The sequence below is a fragment of the Conger conger genome, chromosome 7 (assembly GCF_963514075.1).
Source record: "Conger conger chromosome 7, fConCon1.1, whole genome shotgun sequence".
Classification (NCBI taxonomy): domain Eukaryota; kingdom Metazoa; phylum Chordata; class Actinopteri; order Anguilliformes; family Congridae; genus Conger; species Conger conger.
This window is the reverse complement of record NC_083766.1, coordinates 4,693,002-4,705,894: the sequence shown is the minus strand read 5'-3', so window position 1 is coordinate 4,705,894 and position 12,893 is coordinate 4,693,002. Positions and strand designations below refer to the sequence as shown.

General features: G+C 40.7%; 1 protein-coding gene across 1 annotated transcript in view; it reads left to right on the top strand.

Annotated features, from left to right (window-relative positions):
- Positions 1-10,552, top strand: part of LOC133132110 (organic cation/carnitine transporter 2-like) — a 30,361-nt gene extending 19,809 nt beyond the window's left edge. Inside the window, exons 9-11 of the mRNA XM_061247283.1 lie at positions 8,343-8,525; positions 9,956-10,091; positions 10,430-10,552. Coding sequence (XP_061103267.1) covers positions 8,343-8,525; positions 9,956-10,091; positions 10,430-10,523 — 413 coding nt within the window. The 3' untranslated portion in view covers positions 10,524-10,552. The remainder of the gene's footprint in view (positions 1-8,342; positions 8,526-9,955; positions 10,092-10,429) is intronic.
- Positions 10,553-12,893: the final 2,341 nt, after the last annotated feature.

The following is a 12,893-nucleotide window of genomic DNA, read 5'->3' as shown; positions in this document are numbered from 1 at the left end:
AGGTAAGACTGAAATGATATTCATCCCTGCTAATACCTCTCCCCATCTGGATCTCTCCATTTCCCTTGGGGATATCACACTCACCCCATCACCCAGTGCAAGGAACCTCGGCATGGTGATGGACAGCAGACTGTCCCTCTCCGAGAACATTGTGGCGGTGACCCGGTCATGCAGGTTCTTCCTATACAACATACGGAGAATGCGCCCCTTTCTCACCCCCTGCTCGACCCAGCTCCTGGTCCAAGCGATGGTTCTGTCCTGCCTGGACTACTGCAATTCCCTCTTGGCTGGCCTCCCAGCATCCGCCATCAGACCCCTCCAACTCATCCAGAATGCAGCAGCTCGTCTGGTCTTCAACCTTCCCAAATACTCACACGTCACCCCGCTGCTTACTTCCCTCCACTGGCTGCCTGTCATGGCTCGCATCAAATTCAAAACATTGGTGCTACCCTTCCAAGCAGTTAAGGGGTCTTCCCCAGCTTACCTCCAAAAAATATCAGACCCTACACCCCTGCCAGACCTCTTAGTTCGAATAGATGATTAGCAATAGCCTGCTCTCCAGTGCTGTAAAACCAAATGTGTTTTTTGTTTCGATGTGACTGATTTTGGTAGATCAGGCTACATATTTGCCACAGACCACTGACTATTACATTTTTAGCTGCTTCTCCATTGTAATGAGTGAAGCCGGGCGGAACAGTAATCTAGTGAGATAATCTAGTGAAATTCAAACATTTAATATTTGTAAATTGTCTTGATTGTCTTAGGAAGACTAGCTTACTTGTGGGCTAGTATAGAATAATTTAAACTAGAATAATTAATTGATATGAACTGAATAATAAATTCCGATGAAAAATTTGATTAAAAATGGTTTATTCCTATTTTGAGCATGTGTTGTTGTTTCAACAGTGATTTGTTTATATAAAGTACAAATCGTAAACACTGCCGTCCAAAAGGGCACTCGTTGGCAGAGCGGGCAAACGGGCGGGGGCTTGAGCCCCTCATCTGCGCACATGCCTGACATCCAGCCAAGAGAAAGAGGATTTACTTTCTGCATAGTGCAGTACTTACACACAACAAGGTGGACTAGTTCAGTTGAATTGAGGTGGTCTTTGTCTCTTACTTTGCAAATCATTTACTAAGTAACAGATGTAATACCAGATGTGATTGGTACATGGTTAAAGCATACGCATGTAGTAAATTATTACGGAGTAAATGATTGGTTATGTCTTATCATATTGCATGCATACTGGATTAGCACATATTAGCCCTAACCCTAACCTTCAATGTTACATAAACAGGCTCTAAATCAGAAATATTTGGACTCCTAGATTAGAATGTTTTCAGTATTCGAAATTAAGTGTCTACTCTGGCAGAAAACGTGAGGTGGGAGCCAGCCAAAGGTAATTGCAATATTTCTAACTTCTTGTTGTCATTGCGAGACTTTTTTCACCTGAACTACAAATTTAAAACAAAACATTAATTGAAATAAATCGATTTTTCCACTCTCATCAAGTGGTACTATTTTTATAGTTCATCTTTGTACTCTTCACAAGTTGGGTCCTCACAAGTGATTTTCAAACATGATATATGAAGTTCATCTGTTCACAAGGTTTGTGTTTGTGATTTAAATAGTTTTTATGATGCTAAAGGTCAGTCTGCTGGCACTAAACTTTCAGTTTTTATGGGAAAGATATTTAACTGCTTTTTTTAAACCTTTTCACTACAATTTTCATATGTAAATAGTACCGGTTTTTCAACTCTCATCAAGTGGGATTATTTTTATATTTCATGTGTGCTTTTATGGGAAAAATATTTACCTGCTTTTTTTTAAACCTTTTCACTTAGCAGATACATGTTGCAAATAAATACTGCTTTGACCAGTCTGGCCATTCTCCTCTGACGTCTCCCATTAACAAGGCATTTCTGTCTGCAGAACTGCTGTTCACTGTATTTTAATTTTAATTATTTTTTTGCACCATTCTTTGCTAACTCTAGAGACTAGTGTGTGTGAAAATCCCAAGAGATCAGCAGTTTATGAGATACTCAAAACACCCTGCCTGCCACCAACAATAATTCCACGGTCAAAGTCACTCAGAACACATTGTTGATGTGAACATTAACTGAAGCTCCTGACCCATATCTGCATGACTGTATGCACTGCACTGCTGCCCCCCAATTGGCTGATTAGATAATCACATGAATAAGTAGGTGTAATGAAGTTCCTAATAAAGTGCTCAGTGAGTGTATGCCATTTTGTCAATGCTTTTATAGTGGTGCACTAAAAAGAAATCACCATAACTGAACCATTGGTAATGTAGCCTACCTAATTACACACTCGCTAACGGCCATGTCTGCCATTTCATCAGCTTTCACAACTAGAAATTTTGCTTTCATCAGCCAGTTATTTTTGAATTTCAAGTTATTTTTGAATTGTCTCTGACATGTAACATAGCGACCTTTGTGTTTGACAGGTGATCAGCTACCTGATCTGAAGTAATCCAGGAAGATTTAAACAGAATCCAGAAGTGGGTGGAGACCTGGCAAATTAAATTCAATACCAGACATGTTCACAAGTCATGAAATGCAATCTGAGTCAAGTCTCAAGTCTCTGAGTTAGAGTCCGAGTCAAGTCTCAAGTATCCAGAATGGTGCAGCCTAAACAACAGTATGACGATAGAAATTCATCACGATTGCTACGCTAGTTGAAGATATAGAAACCAGAAGTGTTGATGACATTTTGTATATGACATCACATGTGTGACAACTGAAAAAACTGTATTATCCGGGGCACACACAAAAAACTGGTTATTTAATTCATTTATTCATATATCAATGAACTACCACACCTGAGCCAACATTTTGGCAAAGCCTTTCTCAGGTCTGGTTATTGATATGTCAATAAAGAAGATTAAATAAATAACCATTCTATTGTTTAAGAACTCTGTGTCACTCATGTGACATTATGTAAACATTACCATGGGCCTGTAATATAAGATGACGGTCAATACTAAACTAAGGGCCTGTTACATGGACAGATTAAGCTCAATCCTGGACTAAAAGCAGCTTCGTATGGAGAGTTGAATTTATCCTACAACTAGGGATAATCTGCATCTGTGACTTAATAATAATAACTTTCTTTGTAACTGGAATTATAGTGCTGAAACCCAATAATTCTGATTTATTAATATATGCTTACTTTTCACTTTTTAAATGAAAGGTAAGTGTTAAGCATTTACTTTAATCATTTTTAAAAATGAGGTAGATTATGTTAGCTTTGATTTATCCAGTATTGACAGACAGATGCTATTTCCAATATTGAGTTGTACTGCATTTGTGCTTCCACATTTTCTCCAATAAATGTCTCAAATCTGTAATGCCCTGCTGAGTTCATGCCGTGTCTACTCCAAAAAGCAAACATGGGAAACAGAAAAGTGAAAGACATAATTTAAGATACAAAAGCCATTGAAAATGAATCAAGCCCATTCATCCCCTATGGAAGCATTACCCTCCAAAACTGTCCTCCAAATGTACATGTTAGTACATTTAATGCATGTGTTTATTTGTTTATTCTATTATTATTGGTATTATTGTTAGTAGCAGTATTATTATTGATGATAATAATAATAATAATGTTACAGAAGAATGTGGTGACGAGAATATTCTTCCCTTAAAATAACTTTAAAAATGATAATGTAGGGCGTCTCGGTGGCGCAGCCTGTAGAGCTCATTACAAGCCGTGACGTCGGTGGTCTGCCGTTTGTCGCATGTCTTTCCCTCTCTCAAGCTCCCATTCTTCCTGTCTCTGTGTCACAGAATAGATAGCATAAATAGTTAAGCACTTACCACTTCCATACAAGGTGGACAAGCCTGAACAGAACAGAACTGAACAGAACAAGCTGTAAATTAATTATTTTGTTGACAGTCAAGCATTGTGGCGCCAGTGATCTGATTAGGATGGCATCGGGGGAGGATACTGCTTAGGATACAGACGCCTAGAGAGTGTCTGGTTGAGAGAGAGAGAGAGAGAGAGATATGATGAGTTGTTACAGGAAACCAGTACTGTTGCATTACTCTTGGTGTGAGCCAACTGTCTGTTGGTTTTACTACCGTAGAACTGCTTCACCCAGTTATTTTATAAATATTGGAGAATGGTAGTTATAATGCATGTTTAGCCTTGTTGTGGCCTTATTCCGGAGAGAGAGAGAGAGAGAGAGAGAGAGAGAGAGAGAGAGAGAGAGAGAGAGAGAGAGAGAGAGAGAGAGAATTCTGCTCCTCATTACTGCGCTGGCTACAGTGGGCACTGTGGTTTGGGGTTCTGGTTTTGTTTTTTTTTGTTTTTTTTTTATACTTCTGCTTCCAACAACATAAGGTTGTCATATTTAGGTCATATTTGTCGACAAATAATTGTTAAAGCTGGCTAGTCACAATCTCCATCTATATATTCCATATAACAAAATCAAAACACACAATCGCATTGGTCTCTGCTTGAATCTGGAACTGCTTTTAACAGTTGTGTAGATTTCAACTGTCCAGTTTCAAAAATCATTATCTATATAGGCTAGGCATTCAACGAATTATTTCAATTGAATATAACAGATTGTATTCAAACTTCAGTGACACGCTATGCAGGAGGTTCAGGCCTATAGATTGCAGGCCTAGATTAGGGTATCTATTAGGGTATCTATTAGTGTGGTTTTAATGTCAGAGGACCTTGCTGTAAATCCTGCCCCATCTAATTACCCCGGACCCCTCTCTAAGGCCATAATCTAAACGCCACATATCTTACTGAAACAAAATATGAGGTGAAAATACCTCCAAGCAAACTTAACACACCTTGCAGCTGGACTTCATGGCTTTATCTAAGCCAGTGTCATTTAAATTGATTGTTTTTCACTTTGTGGATATTTATTTGGTTGCTAATAGTCAGATAGTCAGATAGTCCGCAACTCAATAATTTATTTAAGTGGCTCAGTGACCTGGAATGTTTTACTTGGCATACTGATCTATGTAAATACAGGGTTTGCCATTTTAAGACTTTGGTGTCGCGCCTAATTGTTTTGGCACACCACCCAAGCCGATTGACCAGGAAATATAAAGAAGTTTATTTAATTTAATTTTTATTTTTAAATCTACCTCATACAAACATTTTGCCTGTCTCCACTATAGTGTCTGACAGTCTGTCGATCCCCAGCCTCCTCGGTGGTAGATGGCTTTGAACAGGGTACCAGACACGCACCTGTCCTCGAAGCGGAAACTCTGTATCATGTCCTGGGCTACATTGTGCTGGACCGCCATTTAAAATCAACTAGCCTACTCCATTGGCGTTATGTATAAATAATGACAATCTGGACAGCCTTATTGCTTTCCATCTCTGCAAGTCATCTGCATTTGGATAGTTTTGCTTGGTGACTACTGGGATCCATTAAAAAAAAGGCAACGTCAACCGTTTCTTTCCATGGCTCATCCAGAGAGAGAGAGAGAGAGAGAGAGAGAGAGAGAGAGAGAGAGACCTAGGGATTGAGTGATTTGGATATGATGAGTTGTTACAGGAAACCAGTACTGTTGCATTACTCTTGGTGTGATGAGCCAACTGTCTGTTGGTTTTACTACCGTAGAACTGCTTCACCCAGTTATTTTATAAATATTGGAGAATGGTAGTTATAATGCATGTTTAGCCTTGTTGTGGCCTTATTCTGTCATATGCTTTGTGGCGCCAGTGATCGGTCCTCTGATTAGGATGGCATGGGGGAGGATACAGCAAAGACAGGTTTGCCTGCTTGGACGCCTAGAGAGTGTCTGGAGAGAGAGAGAGAGAGAGAGAGAGAGAGAGAGAGAGAGAGAGAGAGAGAGAGAGAGAGAGAGAGAGAGAGAGAGAGAGAGAGAGAGAGAGAGAGAGAGAGAGAGAGAGAGAGAGAGAGAGAGAGAGAGAGAGAGAGAGAGAGAGAGAGAATTCTGCTCCTCATTACTGCGCTGGCTACAGTGGGCACTGTGGTTTGGGGTTCTGGTTTTGTTTTTTTTTGTTTTTTTTTTTTATACTTCTGCTTCCAACAACATAAGGTTGTCATATTTAGGTCATATTTGTCGACAAATAATTGTTAAAGCTGGCTAGTCACAATCTCCATCTATATATTCCATATAACAAAATCAAAACACACAATCGCATTGGTCTCTGCTTGAATCTGGAACTGCTTTTAACAGTTGTGTAGATTTCAACTGTCCAGTTTCAAAAATCATTATCTATATAGGCTAGGCATTCAACGAATTATTTCAATTGAATATAACAGATTGTATTCAAACTTCAGTGACACGCTATGCAGGAGGTTCAGGCCTATAGATTGCAGGCCTAGATTAGGGTATCTATTAGGGTATCTATTAGTGTGGTTTTAATGTCAGAGGACCTTGCTGTAAATCCTGCCCCATCTAATTACCCCGGACCCCTCTCTAAGGCCATAATCTAAACGCCACATATCTTACTGAAACAAAATATGAGGTGAAAATACCTCCAAGCAAACTTAACACACCTTGCAGCTGGACTTCATGGCTTTATCTAAGCCAGTGTCATTTAAATTGATTGTTTTTCACTTTGTGGATATTTATTTGGTTGCTAATAGTCAGATAGTCAGATAGTCCGCAACTCAATAATTTATTTAAGTGGCTCAGTGACCTGGAATGTTTTACTTGGCATACTGATCTATGTAAATACAGGGTTTGCCATTTTAAGACTTTGGTGTCGCGCCTAATTGTTTTGGCACACCACCCAAGCCGATTGACCAGGAAATATAAAGAAGTTTATTTAATTTAATTTTTATTTTTAAATCTACCTCATACAAACATTTTGCCTGTCTCCACTATAGTGTCTGACAGTCTGTCGATCCCCAGCCTCCTCGGTGGTAGATGGCTTTGAACAGGGTACCAGACACGCACCTGTCCTCGAAGCGGAAACTCTGTATCATGTCCTGGGCTACATTGTGCTGGACCGCCATTTAAAATCAACTAGCCTACTCCATTGGCGTTATGTATAAATAATGACAATCTGGACAGCCTTATTGCTTTCCATCTCTGCAAGTCATCTGCATTTGGATAGTTTTGCTTGGTGACTACTGGGATCCATTAAAAAAAAGGCAACGTCAACCGTTTCTTTCCATGGCTCATCCAGAGAGAGAGAGAGAGAGAGAGAGAGAGAGAGAGAGAGAGACCTAGGGATTGAGTGATTTGGATATGATGAGTTGTTACAGGAAACCAGTACTGTTGCATTACTCTTGGTGTGAGCCAACTGTCTGTTGGTTTTACTACCGTAGAACTGCTTCACCCAGTTATTTTATAAATATTGGAGAATGGTAGTTATAATGCATGTTTAGCCTTGTTGTGGCCTTATTCTGTCATATGCTTTGTGGCGCCAGTGATCGGTCCTCTGATTAGGATGGCATGGGGGAGGATACAGCAAAGACAGGTTTGCCTGCTTGGACGCCGAGAGAGTGTCTGGAGAGAGAGAGAGAGAGAGAGAGAGAGAGAGAGAGAGAGAGAGAGAGAGAGAGAGAGAGGCAGGGGGGGAGAGAGAGAGAGTGTCAGAGAGAGAGAGAGAGAGAGAGAGAGAGAGAGAGACCTAGGGATTGAGTGATTTGGATATGATGAGTTGTTACAGGAAACCAGTACTGTTGCATTACTCTTGGTGTGAGCCAACTGTCTGTTGGTTTTACTACTGTAGAACTGCTTCACCCAGTTATTTTATAAATATTGGAGAATGGTAGTTATAATGCATGTTTAGCTTTGTTGTAGCCTTATTCAAACTATATTTCAATAGCAGGACAATTGCAATATAACTTTAGTGTTATGCCACTGTTTTCCCCGCTATTGTGTTGTATCAGGTATCTAATCCTCTCTTGACCATTAGAAGTCTGAAATTACCTATTGTACCTTTAAATGAAAGCTGCCATTTCCCCCAAAACAATTGTTTCACATTATTGGAATGTCCGGTTTAATACTTTGTGCAAACACCTGTTATGCCGGGGGGAACAGAGGAACCAAAAGCAGAAAAATGGCAGGTTTAATTTCAAAAGGGGCAGACAGAGCGGAGTCAAAAAAACAGGCCAGTGTCAAAAATCAGACAAACATATTAGTGCGTTAGTATAATTAGTACTGTACAAAGCTGTCCCTACAATATTTACCCAGAAGGCTGTGCGCTACCTTCAGCATGCTGCTAGGAGGCATAATTCTTTTCTTCATTCTGCTTGTACCTCCAGGTCAGACTTTCACCATCTTCCCCCTGATCTTAAGAACAATGTCCAGGCCCCATAATCCTCCACTTTATTTGACTCACACAAGTCTTTGCACTTTGTTTGCAGGTCTGACCCCCCTGGCCATTTCAATGGAAATGATAGGGAAATTTTTCATGGCCAGTGCAACTTCCTTGGTGTATTCTTACACGGGAGAGCTGTACCCAACCGGAATCAGAAACACTGCTGTGGGGATCTGCAGCATGGCCTCTCGATTGGCTAGCTCCATCGCTCCATACTTTATCCACCTGGGTAAGGGAATACAGGAACGTTTGGCATTTACACTTCTATTGCATGGAAAATAATGCTCGACCAGATTCGTTCACCATGAGTATACTGCTAATTTACATTTACATTTTTGTCATTTGGAAGACGCTTTCAATCCACAGTGATTTACAAGTGCATAGGTTCTTCCACAAGTTAAAAGCATCAAATCTATAACTAGTAGGGTGTAGGGAGCAATAAAATATTGAATGTAAAGTGGTGCAGTCCCCTTAGCAGCCTGGAATACCAACACTAGCGCCTTGAAGCGGATGCATGCGGCAATAGGAAGCCAGTGGAGGCCAATATTGGGCGACATGAGCCGACCTGGGCTGACTGCTGGTACATCTGGAGCGAGGGTGAGGCGGTTATCAAGGTCACCCCAAGATTGTTGGCCACATGGGAGGAGGATACTACAAAGTCCACAACAATTAGTGAGAGGTTGATTGTCGGAGAGGACTTAGCAGGGATGTAGAGAAGCTCAGTTTTGGCAAGGTTAAGCTTCAGATGGTGAAATAATCTACGCGGAGATATCAGCCTAGCAGGCAGAGATCTGAGTGGTGACCTGGGTATTGGGGGGGAAGGAAAGAAAGAGTTGAATGTCATCGGCGTAAGAATGGTAAGAAAAGCCATGGGAAGAGGTAACAGAACCAAGAGACATGGTGTATAGAGAGATGAGGAGCGGACCAAGAACTGAGCCCTGCGGGACTCCAGTTTGTAGGGGGTGTGGGTCAGAGACTCTCCAAGTCACCTGGTAGGAACGACCAGAGAGGTTGGAGGAAAACCATGCCAGTGCAGATCCTGTGACACCCATCCCAGTCAGCGATGAGAGCAGAATCATATGGTTGACTGTATCGAAGGCGGCAGACAGGTCAAGGAAGATGAGGACAGAGGAGAGGGATTTGGCTTTAGCAGAGTGGAGTGCCTCAGTGACCGCGAGCAGGGTGGAGTGGAGTGGCCACTCTTGAAGCCGGACTGTTTGGGATCGTGGAGATTGTTCTGGAGAAGATAAATGGACAGTTGGGAGCAGACCGCCCTTTCCAGAGTTTTAGCGAGAAAGCGAAGAAGAGAGACAGGCCGGTCATTGTTCAGAGCAGAGGGGTCAAGAGTAGGTTTTTTGAGCAGGGGGGTGACTCTGGCTCTCTTCATGGAAGAAGGCATGGTGCCGGAAGAGAAGGCCGGTGTTGATTAGGGAGGAGAGAAAAGGGACAATGTCATTCGAGATGAATTGTAGAAGGGGAGAAGGGATGGGGTCAAGAGGACAGGTGGTTGGGCGGTGGGATGTACTATATTATATACAGTAAAAACAGTATATAATATAAAAATGATTATATAAATAAAAGACTGAGGTGAATCTTATTGGTGATCTGCATACCAGGACCCCCTGGCAGCTCACACAGCTACCTGTTTTCACCCTTCAGGTTCATATAACAAGAATTTGCCTTACATTGTGATGGGAAGCCTCACCATTATATCCGGGATCAGCGCTCTCTTTCTGCCAGAGAGCTTTGGGTTCCCTCTTCCGGAGACCATGGATCAGATGCCAAGGATAAAGAGGTGAGCCACTTCATGCTAGTACTGATGATGGTGGGTGGTAATGATGGTGGTGAAAGTGATTAATGTGATAATCACAGGGCTGGAGATTCCTGCGATAATCATGGTGGTTGTGATTTGTGGGATAATTATGGTGATGATGTATTGCTTGTGATTGTATTGCTGATCATGTTATAATATCATGGTGACAAGATTGCTGCTGGTGATAATGATGATAGATACTGTGACAATGCTACAATGCTAGTAGCAGTAGTAACCACAATGCTGCTATGATAATGATGGCAATTATGCTAATTGTGTTCATGATAATAATATGCTTGCTTTTGCATATTTCGCAACAGGATAAAATGGCAGTGTCTATCCAGTGAACAGAAAAATCAAGAAAAAAAAGGCAGGACTCATTCAGGAAAAACCCTAGTGGAGACATGGATGTAGTCACCAGATGTAACTTTCCATGACAAATGACATTCCACAATAGGTTTTGATGTATTTCGGCAAATAAAGAGTGTAGGATTTTTAATTGTAGGTGTGCCAACTTTAAAAATATAAAATTTAAGTATGGTTGTCTGGGAGAAAGTTCTTGATTGCAGGACAGTGAATGAAAAGTGGAACAGGTTCAAAATGGTTATACTGGATGTGCAGTGTAAATTCATTCCAATGGTGCGGAGTAAGCTATACAAAAGAGTTTTCCAAAAAAAAGTACAAGCTGTATAAGATAAAAAGGATAGTACTGAGAGTAATAAGGCTGAGTATTGTAATCTGTGTGCTGTAATATGTATCCTTTATTTAACCAGGGAAGTCTAATTGAGATTAACATCTTTTTCAAGTGAGCCCTGGCCAAAAAGGCAGCATACATATAGTTACACAAAATAACATCTAAAGCACAGTACAACACCAATGCACACATTCACAGATAAAAGCACAGTACAACACCAATGCACACATGTAATCTGTAATCTGTAAAATTCCATTAATATAATTTAATAATGTAATTTATTCCGGCCCGATACATCCACCAAACGGGAGCAAACATACATCAAACATACCCACCTTCGGTCTTGACTGTCGCACCGCTTTCGACTCCGAGCCTGCCTACCGTCCGTCTGCACTCCTGCCCCGCTGACAGCTTTCATGGTTACTGGACCTTTTGTATGGGCTACTGATTTCGAGACTGCCTTCTCCCTCGGTACTGTACTTTGGTTTTTGGCTGGATTAACTGTGTATGAACTTTGCTTGTTTTCGACAACGCTCATTGGACATTCCCTCAATAAAGCCCTGATGGGACTTTATCACATCTTTGGTGTCTGAGTCATGCATTTTGGGTCCTACCCCCCATGCACCCGTCTCATAACTGGTGTTATATGTGTGCCAGTCAACTGCTGGTTTTATCGTACCGTTTCATTCTTCATGAGGCTTTGCTTGTGTGGCAGGCACAATCTCCCCTAAGATAGGAACTGCTTCATTCAGTTATTTTATAAATATTGCAGAATTGTAGTTATAACGTACGCTTACCTTGTTACCATGATTGTTTATTAACTATATTTCATTGCAATAACTTTAGTGTTACGCCACTGTTTTCCCCACTATTGTGTTGTATCAGGTATCTAATACCGCTCTGCTGATATATAGTTCATGTGAAATTGTTTGTGTAGGTGTATTGGCAGCAGATGTACTCAGATATGTCCACATATTGTACTAGTTCTATAAGTGTCTATCTCAAAAAGGATTTACTGCACACACAGTTGAAAAGGTTTTTATAGTATAGCAATGAACATCTAAAAGTCAAGGACCAACCCGGAACTGTTCTATTTCTGCACAAACATGACACAACTTGTGTACAGAATATTGTAAAGATACCGGCAGGTATCCCAAAACTGCACCCGGATGTCCTCAAATGTCCCCAAATCTATCCAAATAAAAAACATCTTCATATCAGATTTTTGATACAAAGTGTAAAGAAAATGAACCTTCACGTGTTTTATTCACATATCTGAGAGTATGTTTTATAAAGCTCTCAATTTCTCAAAAAGCGCTCCGAAAAGAATTGCTCAACCTAACGCTGTCTAACAAATCTGCATCACATTTCAAATGGATCTTTATTTCAAAAGTGGTTTACCAAAGCCCCGTTAGCCAGTACAAGCACAGGTTGACTAGCAAGTCGAAATTCTGTAATTGCGCACGTCTGTGTCCTACTGATATGTGAACGCGGGGATATCCCTAAACAGTCCGTCATATGACACATTATACCTTGTTGGACAGATTTGTATATTTTTGTTAAGTATGTTGGGCCAGATAAGGTTGGGGCGTCTTAGCGCTTTAAGATTTAATCGCCAATCACTGCAAAAAATCTCTAATTGTTGCCACAACAGTTTGACACGTATACACTTAAATTTTAATTGGTTTCACGTAGCTGAAGATGGCGGGGCAACGTTTGATATCGCGACTGGTGAAGGAAACTGCATGATGAGTGCCCTGGCATGCTTTTAGCTTTCAATGATAAGGTTGATGTATGAATAAGAAACGAATGACAATCTAGAAGAAAAGTTTCATGATCAGTGTCTTGGTGGTCTCTTTAAGAAAAATAGTGATATCTTGCTAAATAAACTTAACTTGTTTATTAAATGCATTTTTAGTAAATCTTCAAATTGTGGCCGGGGTCTTTTATTTACTTAGGCTGCACAAAGCACAGGCATTTATTTGGGGCAGGCTTGTATTCGAGGCAGGCCTTTATTTCTTATTAGGCTTCTGTTGTAGAAATGTATTCTTAGAAATAAAGTAAAAGGCTACACTTAAAGTGGGCCAACA